Source organism: Lepisosteus platostomus, chromosome 1, assembly GCF_059453375.1.
Source record: "Lepisosteus platostomus isolate fLepPlt1 chromosome 1, fLepPlt1.hap1, whole genome shotgun sequence".
In the NCBI taxonomy this organism is placed as follows: Eukaryota; Metazoa; Chordata; class Actinopteri; order Semionotiformes; family Lepisosteidae; genus Lepisosteus; species Lepisosteus platostomus.
This window is the reverse complement of record NC_142611.1, coordinates 64586023-64602054: the sequence shown is the minus strand read 5'-3', so window position 1 is coordinate 64602054 and position 16032 is coordinate 64586023. Positions and strand designations below refer to the sequence as shown.

General features: G+C 52.5%; 1 protein-coding gene across 1 annotated transcript; it reads left to right on the top strand.

Annotated features, from left to right (window-relative positions):
* Positions 1-15808, top strand: LOC148678435 (uncharacterized). Its single transcript, XM_088639482.1, has 10 exons — positions 1-184; positions 2174-2335; positions 4664-4772; positions 5305-5332; positions 5559-5586; positions 9336-9479; positions 9899-10072; positions 10532-10609; positions 12466-12504; positions 15187-15808. Exons 1-9 carry the CDS (start codon positions 1-3, stop codon positions 12492-12494), a joined length of 936 nt encoding a protein of 311 aa, XP_088495608.1. The 3' UTR covers positions 12495-12504; positions 15187-15808.
* The last annotated feature ends 224 nt before the right edge of the window (positions 15809-16032 follow it).

Here is a 16032-nt window from a genome sequence, read left to right as displayed (position 1 = left end):
ATGGCACCCAAGAGAGAGTCTTCCGTGAAGAAGCCTGCGTCCGGCACGCCCCCCCCCGCCCCGGCCAGGCTGGGGCCCCCCTTCCCGCGCCCCGCCCCGGCGCTCCCCCGGCCCGTGCCGCAACTGCGACCCCGGCTCCTGAAGCCCTCGGACTGCCCCTTCGACCCGGCTGCAGTGGTGGTGAGTAGAGAGCTCTGGGGCTACAGCTCCACAGCTGTGTGGGGTGCTGCTGCGGGGGGGGCGTGTCGGGGGGAGGGGCGTCCCACATGGAAAATCAAAATCAGAGATGAGTTTTCCTCTGGCACATTGCTAGAGCGCTGCTCCTCAGAATCAGTTTTACGCTGGCTGCCAAGCTTTGGCGCTGTCTGTCTCCAACAGAAAGTTTTAGAGGAGATCTCAGCACACAAAAGTGAAACGCTGAAACAGAGAAGGAAGTTCTAAAAGATGAAAAAAAGCATTAATTTCAGACAAAAGTCCTCCTGTAGACGCTGTAGATCTGCCGCTCAGGCGTGAGAGCGTGATGTGATGATGTCATGATCCCGTGATGATGTCAGCGCATTTTGTCACTGAATAGGTACCGGTGTGAAAACCAGCACTAGATCATTTAGTCTGTTGTGCTAGACTGACCTGTTCTGCAGGTGATCATGTCTACAGCAGTATGATGTGCTCCAGGCTCCAGGCTGAAGGCCGGACAATCGGAAACACTGCTATCAACTCAGATGGCTCCTGTATTCTGTGCAGAGGAGTCAGCTAACAAGTCGTTCACTTCCTCCAGTGTACAGTCAGTCAGTGAGCTGTCTCTCGGGCTGCAGCTGGAGCTGGTGGGTGAAGAGGGAGGATTTAGGCTCTCTGATCTCAGTAAGGATTGAAACATGCTGAATGGAGGTGGTATGGCTTAGCCTATGGCAGGGGTTTCCAATCCTGATACTGGTGACCCACACCCCTGCTGGTTTTTCTGACTGCCGAGCCCTCGGGTACACAATCAAGCCCTCCACTGGCTTGATAATGATGACAGGAGTCACGGGAGCTGTTTGTTCTCGGCTCTTAAACATGTTGCAGCTCGAACCCTTTGTATTTTGTAAGTGAAATAAGATCCCAAGCTTGTGAGTAGAAACAAAAGGCAAATGTTCCAGCGAAGCAGCTCCTCAGATGAAGCGAGGCTCAGTGATCTCCTGAGAGCCAGCAGGTGTGTGGGGCGCCAGGGCCAGGGCTGGGCACCGCTAGTCTAGGGCAAGGGGTATTCTGACAGCTTCTTCATCCATCCATCCATGTTCTACCTGCTTCTTCTAGTTCAGGGTCTGAGGAGGGGAGCTGGAGCCTATCCCAGCGAGCGACAGGCAGGAGGCAGGATACACACATACGCTCCACATGAACATCCGAATCCGAGCCACCTTTATTCACCCAGCACAATTCATGAACAAGGAATTTACTCCGGTGTACCTTGGTGCTGCAAAAACATTCTACATAAGCCATACACAAAGAAGACAATAGACAGCGTTAGGACACTGCACATAGAACTAGGGTTCTGGATAAGCATAAAGACAGCCCTTGGAAAGATGCTGTTTGAAACTGGTTTCAGTAGACGTAACGTCTTCCTGAGGGACATTTATGAAACAGTCAGTAACCTGGGTGGGAGGGGTCATCAGCAGACTTTCCTATTTTCTTTGCTCTGCAATTTACACAGGGAGAACATGCAAACTCCACATAGATAGCACCCCAGCTGCATGGGGTGAAGGGTGAATGGGTCTTGTTGCAGAATTGTGCCTCTTGTATGATTTTCTGTACTTTTCTTCTGGTGAAATGGTAACTGTGGATGAGCCTTTCTATTCTGACAACATCATGACATCATCACAACATCACGACATCAGGTCTGAACCAGCAGGTCTGCTGCACTGTGGCTACATTTCTCTTGGTCCTGAAACAAATGCTGTTTTGTACACTTAGACTCAAAAACTTACATTCCTTTTCTTATGAACAGACTGGCTACACTGCACTGTCAGTCTGTACTGTGCATTGTGCGCTGCTCTGTCTGCACGGAACCGTCCAGCCAGTACTGCGCTCAGCTCCCTGATCACAGAATGATGTCATCATACAAAGACCCTTAGACTAGAGGGTAGACTATGACATCACCAGGCGACTGCTGGCTCCCTGGGCTGCACGTCCGCCATTTCAGCTCGCACGAGGGCCTTCGGCAACCTGGCCGAGGAGAGAGCAGGTGAGCCATGCGGGAGCACCCTGCCAGTCCGAACCACCACCCAGCGCTGCCCGGGGACCCGGGTGATGAGTGAGGTGACCGAGGCTAGCGTGTCCAATCGGACGGGGGCTGTGGTTCCGGGTAGGGTCTCTCAATGGTTCTGTCGTGGGACACGCCCCTCTGCCCCGTCCCGCTCCCCTCACCGAGCAGTAGCCCTGGCACTGGGGCACCGGGGCACTGGGGCTCAGGGCTGCATCCCTGCCAGCCTGCCCCCAAGCCCCACACCACCCCCAGTACCATTGCCACCGTCACGCCATTGTCGCCGCTGCGGCCATCTCTCGCTGGGGGTATGGCTTCACATCGCCTTCACACGGCTGCTGGGAGGACAACCAGCCGTGGGCAGGCAGGCGCTGACGCTTGGCCCGCGGGGCTCTCTGTGCCTGTGTGCGTGACTCCTGCGTGTCCGTCCTGCAGTGCGTCTGCCGCATCTCTGTCTGCGTGCGTCGGGCTGTCTCCGTTTCCCTGCCAGTCCTCCCCAGCTCCAGGCCCGGAGGAAGGCTGGCAGGTCCTGCGCGTTCTGATTCGGCACAGGGCATCAGGGACGGTCTGATCGCAGTGGCATTCAATTAATTCTCAGAAAAGAAAGTTGATTGCTTTTGAATTAATATTCAGCGCTAATTAAAAACGTTTGAGATCCTTTTTTCCCAACGGATACAGATGGATGAAACTTGTACCTATATTTAGATAAGATAAGATCACTTTATTGGCCCTATACAATTTCTTGCTTTAGGAATTTGTCTTTTCACACACCCCAGCTTGCTCTCCATGAGACACACAGACAGGGAGAGAAGCTTGGGTCAGTCATTTATACGGCACCCCTGGAGCAGCTGGGGTTAAGGGCCTTGCTCTGGAGCCCAACAGAGTAGGATTCCTCTGCCAGCCGCAGGATTTGAACCATAGGTGCAGATCCTTAGCTACAGTGCCACCACTCCGCCCTCCAGCCCTTTCTATGAAACACTGAAACTATGGCTCTTCCAATCCCATTTATTGTAGTTTCTGCAATACTTGGTGCTAACCAGGCTATTGTTAAAAAGAGAATGATTTAAAATATATGTAAAAATAGTTAAAATAGTACTTAAAAACAAAGCTAAACCAACCAGTGCAGCTCTGCAGGTCTGAGTCAGGTCAGTACCTGGATGGGAGACCTCCTGGGAAAAACTAAGGTTGCTGCTGGAAGAGGTGCTAGTGGGGCCAGCAGGGGGCGCTCACCCTGCGGTCCATGTGGGTCCTAATGCCCCAGTATAGTGATGGGGGACACTATACTGTGAAAAGGCACCGTCCTTCAAAAGAGATGTAAAACCGAGGTCCTGACTCTCTGTGGTCATTAAAAATCCCTGGGCGTTTCTAGAACGTAGTAGGGGGTGTTATCCCCCGTCCTGGGCAAGTTTCCTATTGGCCCTTACCAATCATGACCTCTTAATAATCCCCATCTGTGAACTGGCTTCATCACTCTGCTCTCTTCCCCACTGATAGCTGGTATGTGGCGAGCAGACTGGTGCATCCTCCAGGGGGTGCTGCACGTGAATAATTTCTAAGTAATAATTGCTTACACTTATATAGTACTTTTCTGGACACTCCACTCAAAGCACTGTACTGGTAATGGGGATCCCCTCCACCACCACCAATTTGCAGCCCCACCTGCTGTCACTACATTGGTGGTGGTGGAGGGGATCCCCATTACCTGTACAGTGCTTTGAGTGGAGTGTCCAGAAAATACGTGTAATATACATATATGGGAAAAAGTCCTAGGTTTATTCCATGATGAAAAGAGAAGAAAGAAAACACAACATTTCGGCTGTGGAGCCTTCTTCAGGTGTGATTCATCACTCTGACACCTGAAGAAGGCCCCACGGCCGAAACGTTGTGTTTTCTTTATTCTCTTTTCAGCGTGGAATAAACCTATTACTTGTTCATTTGCAGCCTACGTATGCTGACGCAGCTACCCACCTGATCTACTTCAATATATATATAAGGAATTCTTCTTTTTAAAAATTCTTCCTTTATTGTCGTGTAGTTGCAGCTTGTATACACTAGGGGACCCCTTCGGTTCAGTCAGCAGAGGTCATTCATCAGCGTCCGACCTCTCTCCGTACCGTAAATATGAATCCATGGGTGCAACGAAATTCTAAACTGATTTTGAGAAATGATCATTGAGGATAATAAAGGCCGATATTCATATATGGTTATATGCATTTTAATTTTAGATACGTTGTACGACCGTTTTGTAAGCCGCAGAAATATTTTGACAGCGGCTGCTGAAGTTTACAAACTACAGCGTCTCCTCGTGAATCTTCGTCCCCTCCCCGTTATAATTATGTGTGCGCCTCACTATGGGGTACTGCGGTAAACCCAATGAAGCCAACGCCCGCTGAGCTGGGCTGCGATTGGTTGGCGGCTCTGGGCTTCAGTAAACAGTGACGCAAGGAGTAGGTATTACAGGCCCGCCGCCCTGGACCGGCCCACATTCCTGCCGTCGACCGACAGACTCTGAACTCCAGCAGCCCGGGCAGCGAAAATGGTGGGTGTTTTCTCATTGTGCCTTACACAGGCGGATCAGGATATAACAGGGGTATATCGGGATGCAGGGATGCAGTGTTAAGCAGAAGCATAGGCTCTTCTAGTTTTGCGTTGAAGGGTGCTGAAGTGACAGTGTAGCCCAAGCTGGCTGTGGGAGGGCCTTTTTTCAAGAATGCTCGCTGTTGGCTACCCTTGTCTGGGGCACGATTAATGAAATACCGCTCGTCTCGCCGAGCCTGGGGATTGAATATGATTTGAAGCGGGATGAGGCGGATCTGTCCCGGATACATCTCGTAAGTTCGTCCAGTTGCGTTTGAGGTAGATAGGTGAGGTATCCGGGGGTGTGAAGTTGTTCTATACAGCTTAATAACACCCCAAACCCCATACCCTCCCTCTGTTATCAGTGACCAGGAGTCTTATATCCGCAATTAGCCTTGTATCCGCAATGGAGGTGATGCGAATGCTTCTATCATTTGGTATTAGTGTTTGATTTGTGTCCCTGTTTTCTCTCCGTTTTTGTTTTAATAAAACAGTCTGACTTCTCAGAAGACCAGATTCTTGGTAAGTCTTTTACCTTTTACATGTTTCTTGTCGAAAGAGCTTCGGGGTTTTGTGGATCTGAAAGTTATTTTTTTTTCCGTCAGGAGAGACGGTTCTCTTGTCTCATCTTCAGCTTCTGGACACCGGCTTACTGCTTCATCTGTCTGTTGAGTCCTATCACATCTTCCTCTTTTCACCTTTCCTTCTCTCTCTCTCTTCTTTTTTTTTTAAAAAAAACAACTTGCAGATTGAGTTTAAACCAGAACAGATCTACGGTAAGTTGTCAATGCATTGCCGTGCGTTGTGATCAGACTGAGGTTAGAGATAAGTACAGGCCGGCGAATGTGTTCATGCCTGACACGGGAACGTCGCCTTTAATCTTGCAGGAGTGCTCTCACTGCACAGGAAGCGCAGAAGTCGGGTCTGGTGTGTGTGGCTTTGCTGAATTAAATCCTGGCGTGACGTTTGATGGGGTTGAAGTGTTAACTAACAACAGGGCGACTGTGAAAGACTTTTTCCTGGGTTTTGCATGCGCGAAACGATTAACGTGTTGTGACTCCTGCTACTATTCCGCACTGGCGACTACCAGGCTTGGGTGTGAGTGTGCGCAATGTCCCACCTTTCAATGGAAAGGCACGGTGTCAGACTGAGGCCAGGAGGCTGTGAATGTCAGATGTGTAAATACTGACTTGAGATGTCCTTATAGAGGTGAACTGCTAGCCCGCATGTGTAATGATCGACTCTGCAGCAGTGTGAGGAAATGGCCGTCTATCAATCCCTCCCTTCGGTGGATTACTCTTGGGGAGGAAATGCGCCGGATATGGACTAATCTGTTACTATCCCGAGCAGGGCGTTGAAATATACAGATGGCGCTCGTTTCTGAAATAAGCTTGTCAGTTTTGTCGGTCTGTAATTCCCCCCCAGCATCTTGTCAGAAAAATCGGGAGAGAGACCCGAAGAGTTAAACCGGAAGTACTTGGCAACGGTAAAGTTGTTGTAGTACAGAGCTGTAAAATGCTGTGTGAAAAGCGTGTCATGGGACTTGTATTGCACTTGAAACTCGGGTTAAAGCTCCGAAAACGATTGTTTGAGCGCTTTTATGCCCCTTTGTCGTTCTCTTTTCTTCCGAAGTCCCGTTAGCGTGTTTCGCCGTCGACAAGAAAGACAGAACAGGAAATGGTTAAGAAAGTGTTTCGAGTATCCGGTGAAATGTGAATTTCTTGCTCGGGTCGGAGATTAAAGTTGATGGCGAGTCCTTCTGCCTGAAAGCTGCTTTTTTTCTAGGCTAGTATCTGGTTTTTGGTGTGTGTGTGTTGAGGGGTGGTGGTCTAAACGGCCATCTCCTTTTTTGGTTTCCTGGACGGCTTTCGGCCGGTTTCCTCTCTGGTGTGCTGAAGCCGCGATGGTGACTGATAACACCCTTGCCTGCCTCCCTCCGTCTCTCCGCGCCTTATATGGTGAAGAGAGTCCTGGCTGCTCCCGGGAAGAGCCCGCATTCCTGCCTGCAGGAAAAACGAACACCATTACGCGGCAACGTCAGGAAATTCCGCAGCGTCTTTCCAGACTCTCTCCCTCCCAAATCCCAAACAGTCCCTTGCGCGTTCCCCGGGATATTCCTTAATTGGCGTTTTAGCATTTCCCGACCCTCTCCCTTGCGGAGACGGTCCTCGCCTGATGATCCCGTTTTTGTATTTCAGCGTTTGTTTGGGTTTTTTTAACCCCTCCCTCCCTCCTTCATCTCTTTATCATAAATTCCCAGTCGACGGGAGCTTTTGCACAAGATTTAAAACGAAAACTCGAGAGGTTTCTTTTTCTCCACCAGCCTTGTGCCCTTTCTGGTGTAATGTAGATGGTAATGGAGTGGAGTACAAACCGGGAAGGCCTGTGACCCAGTATGTCCTCTAGTTCTGTCTTTCGCTCTTTTTGAGATGTTGGAGCGGAGGTCAGGGGCTCTGAACGCCCAAGTGGAAGGCTGTAGGTTCATATCCTGGGTTTGGCCCATCTCTTGGATTGCTGCCTTATAGTATACAGATGTAGTCTCAATTTGTATGCCATTGACTGTAAGAATTACAATACCAGGCGGCTTAAAGTCGAGTTCCCTGCCTTGGTCCTTTGAACCCTCGTGTCTAATTTCCATCTTGCCATCTGATCCATTATACAGTTGAACCAGAGACTGACCTCCTATCTGCATTCACTTTAGCCCCTTTAATTGGTTTCAGTCCCTGAACATGTCAGAGGTCCCCTTTTAATTAGTGTGTTTTTAACTGTTCTCAAAGGCTGAAGCTTTTAGCTTTTAGCTTTTGAGTTGGGAACTCCAGAAATAAAGGATTAAAAGTACAGTAGATGTCACCTTTCATTGTCCTTAGAGGTTTGTTTTTTTGCTGCAATAGGTATTCAGTCTGTAATGCTAATGCGAATGGAACAACAGATCAAAAAGATTCAAGGCTGGTATTTCCAGATGCTTTTTGCAGGAGCAGTGTTGCAGTGTCGGAGTGGCATCCAGGGATTGTGACAATAGCATGCGTGACGGCACTGTTCTGTGGGCACGCCTCGCTGCGCCCTAACAGCACTGTGCGCCCTGGGGCGTCTGCCAAGCGCCGCTGAAATATTAAAGTAGGAATAATACCGGGAGGGGTGGGGTGGGGTGAGGGGAGCCCGGGGCGAGCGTGAGGGAGTCGGGAGTGGGAGTGTGACCCCTCGTGCGCCGTGTTTCCCACACCCGACCTCCAGCCTGCGGCCGTGCGTGTGTTGTGGTCCGGTGTCTCTGGGCGCCCGTCTTGCCCGCTGGGCTGGTCCGGTTAAGCCTTTCCGCTCGGGAAACCAGAACAGAATGCAGTTCCCAAGTACGGCTCCGGTTTCCTCCCGCCGTCTGAAGAGATGCTGGTGGGTTAGTTGGATTCTGGGAGAACTGGCCCTGGAGTGCGCGTGTGTGTCTGTGTGTATCTGCCCTGTGATGGACTGACGTCCCATCCAGGGGGTGTCCTGCCTTGTGGCTGTGGCTTGCCAGGATGGGCTCCGGGCCACTGTGTCCCTGAACTGGATGAAATAAAAAATGTGTGGATGGGTTTGGTAAAGGCAGGGGATGATATTATTATTATTATTATTATTATTATTATTATTATTATCTTTTATTTTTAGGGGACCTTTCCAAACCCAAGGATGCTTTTCTCTGTAGGGTAGTGACAAAGTAAACAAAAGTACAATAAAAAGAAAAACAAACAAGCGTGCAGGTTTATACAGCTAGAATGTAGGGTAATCAGACAGGCCCTGGTAAAAAAGGTGAGTTCTGAGTTTTGTTTTGAAGAGAGACAAAGAATTTGTCTCTCGTGGTGTCGGAGGAAGGGCGTTCCATAACAAAGTAGCTGAGACGGAAAAGGCACAGTCGCCACAAGTCTGACGCTTAGTCCTGGGTACGGATTTAGTCCTGAAAGGCAGTGACAAGATCTTATATTGAATATGTGACTTCATAGGCGACTGGTTTAGGTGTAGGAGTGAAATACCACCAGGGTCTGGTATGCGTTAGTCGTCTTCCTGCTGAGTTTTGGACATATTGCAACTTGTTGAGAAGAAGTGTTAGGGAGCCCATAGAGAGATTAAAAAAACATGCCTAAATGTTATAATTGAGTGAATGAGGCATTCAGAATGAGATACTAATGGGAAAATGCCTAATGTGGGCAATATTTCTAAGATGGAAAAAGGTATTAATGAGATGTTTCACATGCGGATGTCCAGGATTGGTCCTGGGTTGCAGTTCCCTGGGTTTTGTTCCAAGTTGAGCTCGGGATGATTGAGTTGGACAAATAGTTTTACTCGATCAGAAGGAGCTTGTTTGTAAAACCTGCAGGACTGGGCCCTTTCCAGGCCAGGGCTGGCCACTTTCTGCTCTTTCTCAAGAAATTTGTGTTGCGCCACAGTCCTATTGGTGAAAAGTTATGAACTAACCACAGTGCACCCTCTCTCTCTCTGCCCCTCCATTTTGCTTTCTCTCGTCTTTCTCCTCCTGCCCCTGCTGTCCCCCTGGCAGAGTTCAAGGAGGCCTTTATGCTGTTCGACCGGACGGGTGATGGCAAGATCAGCTACAGCCAGTGTGGAGACGTGATGAGGGCGCTGGGGCAGAACCCCGTCAACGCTGAGGTGCTGAAGGTGCTGGGGAACCCCAAAGCCGAGGGTGAGTGTCCTGGGGTTTGCGGGGTACACGTTTGCGTAACGCGAGGGTAAATGTGCAGTGTGTGTACTCTGTATACAGTGCAAGGTGGGTGGCAGTGCCCTGGCTCTGTGTGTAGACATCAGTCCCTGTAGTGTAGTGAGCCACTTCGTGTTTACTCAAAGGGTGGTGGGTGTTTGGAACAGCTAGCCTGGCAGTGGTGTTGGAAGCCAATTACCTGCGATTCTGCAGTAGAAAAGTGACAGGTGGAAATCCTCTGGAAAACCTGCAGCAATAGGACAGTTGCAAACTGAGGTGTGTGGGCGTGGGGTCCGTGCTGTGGGTCTGTGGGTGCAGAGTGGGGTATGTATGTGGGGTGTGAGCATGGGAGTGGGGTCTGTGGGCGCAGAGGGTGTCCAGCGTGACCCTGATCTTCCTTGCAGAGATGAACCACAAGATGCTGGACTTCGAGCAGTTCCTGCCCATGCTGCAGGCCATCGCCAAGAACAAGGACCAGGGCTCCTTTGAGGACTTCGTGGAGGGGCTGCGCGTCTTCGACAAGGAGGGCAACGGCACCGTGATGGGCGCCGAGCTGCGCCACGTCCTCACCACGCTGGGTACGCCGCTTCTCGCCCGTGCTCTCAGTGCAGTTTGAGACCTCGTCTGTAACGCAGGGCAGCGTGGTGTCCCATGGCTCCTCGCAGTGCGGGGGTCTGCCTCTGGACTTGGAGTGCTCTCTGTGTGGAGTTCACATGCTCACTCCCCCCATTCGTTCAGAGCTCCTGGAGGAAAACCAGTTGCCTTCCACAGTTACAGAAAGACATGCTGGGATGTAAATTGGCTTCTGGGGAAAATAGACCCTGTTGTGTGTGCACGTCCTGTCCCGGGTGTACCCTGACTTGCCCCACGGGCCGGGCGCCGACCGTGGGGCTGTGCGGTCCGTGCCGAGTGGGCCGGGCGCTGACCGTGGGGCTGTGCGGTCCGTGCCGAGTGGGCCGGGCGCTGACCGTGGGGCTGTGCGGTCCGTGCCGAGTGGGCCGGGTGCTGACCGTGGGGCTGTGTGCTCTGCACTGCAGGAGAGAAGATGACAGAGGAGGAGGTAGAGACGCTGCTGGCAGGACATGAGGACGCCAACGGTTGCATCAACTATGAAGGTAGGAGAGGGTGTGGGGGAGTGGGGGACGGTGAGGGTCTCCTGATCATCTGCAGTGGACAGGAGTTTGTAGGCAGTCCTGCAGCACCCAGATGACCCCCCCCCCGGACAGAAGCTGGGGGGGCCCTCTGAGAGCTTGAAGGTTCCTGGCCCTGGATCCGCGTGTGTGTGTGTGTGTGTGTGTGTGCGCGCGCGGACGACAACTGCGCGGAACAGTGAAAGGTGTGGTTGCTGACTCCTGGCGATTGCCCACCCTGATTGCATTGCACACCTGAGCACCGGACAGGAGCAGCAACGTAATTCTATTGTGTCCCACTCACGTGTCCGACAAACAAGAAATACCCTCAGACAAACGAGAGTCAGGTGGCATACTGAGGGCTTGTAATGCTGTTGAGGACTGCAAGGGTGATCTGAGGTCTTGGGAACTACAAGTCCCACGGTGCACTGGTGCATCTTCCCACATCCTGTTTTGGAGGTGGTGAGTCAGGCATGGAGGGTGATGGGGGGGCTGCAGGTAGCATTCCATCTGCTGGAAGAGTGATTCCCAGTGCATGTTCTGTAGGGGCCCATGCAATCGCCAGGATAGGGGTGATCCTGCTGTCTGTGCCTAGTCTGCTGCAGCTCTGGTTTCTCTGCAAGGGGAGAGCTCGCTCTGCTCCTGGGCAGCAGTGTCCGTGTTGTCCTGGGTGTTTGGAGTAGACGTCGTCACTTGGGCATCGACTGTGTCCTCAGCTCTGCCTGCCTCGTGTCTCCACTTGCAAGCAGTCGGGGGAGGGGGGAGCCAGCATCCCCGTTCCTTCCTATCAAAGTTCTCTAGATCCTGATGGAGTCGGAGAAATAGGAGAGAAAACGTTTGCCAAGATAAAAAAAAAAACCATGCAATATGAAATTGACGAATGAACTCCTGAAAGACGTCAGACACGGCTTTTGTTTTTCGGAGAGCAGCTCGCATTCTGTGCTCCAAATCAGAACCGCACAAAGCATGTCACCTGTGATTGTTTGTGTATGCTGTGTGTTTAAAGTTCCTTTTTTTTTTTTGTCCTCCGCAAAAGGAGCGCAAATACGCGAAAAAATATTGACCGCTGTGAATGTTTTTTTTTCCTTAAGAATCGGTTGGCCTGTTGTCTATCCAGCTTCTTAACCCTGACCTGCCTGACTGTTAGGAACGGGGGTTACAGTGAGACGCCCCTCCAGGGTCCCCTGCGAGTCCGATGAGTTTCGTGTCGGGCGCCCTGGTTGCCGGTGGCGAGGGCGGAGCAGGCTGAGCTGGGCCAGCGGATAGGAGTGACGATGCAGCCCGAGCCCCCGACGCTGGCCGGCCTTCGCTGGGAGCTCGACCAGCCAGGGTCACCCCTGAGGGCCGCAGCCGGCCCGTCTGGTTTACAGCAAATCCCAATCCCGTTTTTTGCACTTGCGGTCCGTCCCGGTGGTCCCCTGTGCGGAACCGGGTCGGTGTGCGTGAGGTCCGCGGGTCAGGCGGTCAGGGTTAACGCTGCGCCCTGTGCTTCCGGGATCACAATCCCGGGAGTCTGCCTACTGCACCTCCTCTGTCAGCTCCCGGTGAAGACGTCCGAGGAACTGAACGGTTTAGTGAGGGGGGGTGGGGGGAACCGATTCGGCCTTCTGTAGCTCATGGGGCTGTGAGTCACATTTCGTTCAGCGTGCTCTCGTTGTCCAGTGCGGTAAAACCTGGGTACAACTGTCACGCCAGAAAAAACACAAATGAACACTGGCGTAGAGGCTTCTCTCCGCGGGCTGATGCTAGCCGGCGAGCGGCGGGGTTGTGTGCAATAGGAACGCTGCTGTCTGTCGCCGCCCCTGTGGTCACAGTGTGTAACTGTTGTTCCTCTCCTGCAGTCTTTGTGCGCCACATCATGTCTGGCTGAGCGTGCGTCGGTACGGCACTCCAGCACGTATACCCCCGGGAGAGACCCCCGCCGGGCCTGCCGACACGCCCACGGGCAGGGGCTCGCAGTCGCCCCCTTCCCCCCCCCTCCCCGGCCCAGCTGGAAATGCCCACTGGCCCCGAACCAGGCCTTCCTGGTTGATCCTCCATCTTCATCTTTTTGGCGGGATCTGGACGCTGTCTTCAGCGAGAGCTCTGCCTGACTAGAGCACCGAGTACAAGGTGCTTTTAGAACCGCGGAGGTGTGAGGTTTTACCTGTGCACAATACGGTGCATTGTGGGAGACCCCGCTGAATGACCGTGGCGACATATTTGTCCTGGTCTCGTTTGTCTTCGAAATTGGCCAATAGCCCCGTCGTTCTTTCATATCCAGACAAACACCACACCCTTTAGAGGCTTCAATAAGTACCTGGATTGTGTTTGTATTTATGCATACATCTGTGTCTTTGTGCATATACACATCTCTGTGTGTTTGTGTATATGGGCATGTATGCAGCGTATATACATGAGTGATCTGATCTCTTGTGTCCAGATACTTAGAAGCCCCCCCCCAGCCCTGCCTTTGGGATGGTTGCCATGGTGACTGCGCTCCCCTGCCTGGGTGTTTTTCGGAAAGGCATCCAGCCGTCTCTCTCCATCGTTCTGTTTGTTTCAAAATCCTCCTGTTTCATTTTGCTGTTGATGAATGACCCTTGTCTCTGCAGCGCCCCCCGTCTGCAGCATGCTCCTCTGCATGTGTCTGGGTGTCTCTCCTGCTGTCGATGTAGGAACCCAGGGCTCTGTGATGAGGGGGGTAGGGAGGGGCAGGGGCAGACTTTCATAGCTGCTAGCAAGAGGAACGCTGTTGTACTCGGAGAGCTGGCGTGTCATGAGTAATACTTACAGAATCTTAACACCTGGCCAGATGTCATCTGCCTGATGTACTATGGCTCCTAGATTCTTGCTGTTCACATGCAGGGACTGTAATCAGCCAGCGGGCGCTGAGCTCTGCACAGGCAGGGAGGGACTGGGATCGCCCAGCAGCGCTGAGCTCTGCACAGGCAGGGAGGGACTGGGATCGCCCAGCAGCGCTGAGCCCTGCACAGTGAGCCAGGGAGGGACCGGGATCGGCCAGCAGCGCTGAGCCCTGCACAGTGAGCCAGGGAGGGACCGGGATCGCCCAGCGGGCGCTGAGCCCTGCACAGTGAGCCAGGGAGGGACCGGGATCGCCCAGCGGGCGCTGAGCCCTGCACAGTGAGCCAGGGAGGGACCGGGATCGGCCAGCGGGCGCTGAGCCCTGCACAGTGAGCCAGGGAGGGACCGGGATCGCCCAGCGGGCGCTGAGCCCTGCACAGTGAGCCAGGGAGGGACCGGGATTGCCCAGCGGGCGCTGAGCCCTGCACAGTGAGCCAGGGAGGGACTGGGATTGCCCAGCGGGCGCTGAGCCCTGCACAGTGAGCCAGGGAGGGACTGGGATCGGCCAGCAGCGCTGAGCCCTGCACAGTGAGCCAGGGAGGGACCGGGATCGGCCAGGAGCGCTGAGCCCTGCACAGTGAGCCAGGGAGGGACCAGGATCGGCCAGCAGCGCTGAGCCCTGCACAGTGAGCCAGGGAGGGACCGGGATCGCCCAGCAGCGCTGAGCTCTGCACAGGCAGGGAGGGAGGGACCGGGATCAGCCAGTCTCCTTGGGGTGATGTTTGAATGGTGACAGTCTGATCTGACAACTCCAGTGTGTATGTGTAGACATAAAGAAAAATTTGTATTTAAGTAGGAAAAAATGTTATGTAGAAATTAAAGATCACTTTTATACGAACGCAGTCTCCCCAGCTCTCCTTAAGAACAGCTGTCCTTTACTAACCTGGAATTGCAGTGAATAGAATCTTGCTGGTATTCCTCTCGATTTCCAACTTGAGTTCGTACTTCTTCTGTACCTGGAGCTCGTAGTCTGCTGGGCCTTGAGTTTGGCAGCTTTTCTCTCTGGGCTCAGCTCCTTTTGTAGCTGCAGATTCGAGTCGGGCGGGGTGGAAGGACAGACTGACTGACCGACTGACTGACGAGCAGCTCTCTAACTGTGACCCGGCCCTGCTGCTCTGGCTGAGTAGGAAGTAGAGCTGTCCCTCCCTGCCCCAGCCCTTCCCTCCTCTAATCCCAGCTCCTGCCCCTTGGCTGCTGACAGACCGACTGACCGCTGGACGGGCAGACAGGCGGGCTGGACGCTGGCTACAGCACAGCACTGGGAGGAGAGCAGCTGCTCCTCTGTAGCAGGAGAGCACGATTTCAAGATGGCAGCCTCCTGTCTGAGGCAGAGTGTAGGTTGGTGGTGCTCTGTAATGCAAGTACTGCAAGAGCACGTTTTGCATTAATGAGCGTGCCGCCTCCAGTACTGGCTTTTAGTACCTGTTGAGGCGCATCGGTTCTTCTGTTTCACAGTTTTCTTGAAGAACCTACAATCTGCATGTTTTTTAATGGTGCAGGATCTCCATTACTGTGGAACCTCCCTGTCGTTATATCCTGCTGAGATGATTTCCTGTAGTGAGTAGCAGATGGCAGAGTGTGCTGAGGGCGCCCCCTGGGTTTGAATCGATGGCACTGCAGGCCCCCTTGCTGTAGCTGGTGTCCAGTCCTCCTGTGGTGAGGAACGCAGAAACACTAACCCTTCTCTCTCTTCTTTCTCTCTCTCCCCTCTCAAACAGAGCTTGTCCGGATGGTTATGAGCGGTTGAAGATTCGAGGAGCACCCCACATCTATTTTTAATTCATTGCGTACTCTGTTTATATACAACTTTTTTTTTTGCCCCTGGCTCTTGTCTGCATTCACTCCCTCCCCCCCCCCCCATCAGCAGCCCCCATCTTTGTCAACATTCAGTGTTTCTTTTCAGAAGTGCCTTTATCTGTAGAATCCCCTCCCCCGCTATCCTTCCTCCAGTATAAACCCACCTGTACGGATGGCAAATTCCTTCCCTTCCCTTGTTCAGACATGCATGGATTAGACGCTGACAGAATTGCAAGACCCTATTTATTACACTAGCAGCAATTTGGGCAATACTCGAACTGGTGTTCCTGTCCACCCTGTGATTGGTGGGCTGCAGGGGCGGGGTTCTGGGAAGCTGGCAAAGGGGTTGGCCGAGTCCGTCTCGATGGTACCCGCCTCCTCCCTACCTGTCCAATTGCAGGATTCGGCCATGGGGCTGTTACTCCACGAGCCAGCCAGTTCATCCTTTTGGACGAAACCTGGATGTCAAGTTTTGGAATTTGTTTTTCCTCCTTCTGCATTCCTGTGTCATTCACACAATAAAACATTTCAAATTTCCAGAAATTGAGGAAGTTGAGTTTTTTTTTTAAAGAAAGTTGAATTCTTCTGCACTTATCTTGTATAAATAGTTCGCTTTATTGAACTGCCCGCGATGTATGGTAAGTGGGTTTCCATTTCGCCCCACGGTGCCGTCTCTCATTGTCGTCTCGTGGCCCAAAATGAATCCTAATTTGCCCCAAATGCTTGGAAGAATTAAACATTCGGGGGTTTTGCTGGCTGCTGGTTGT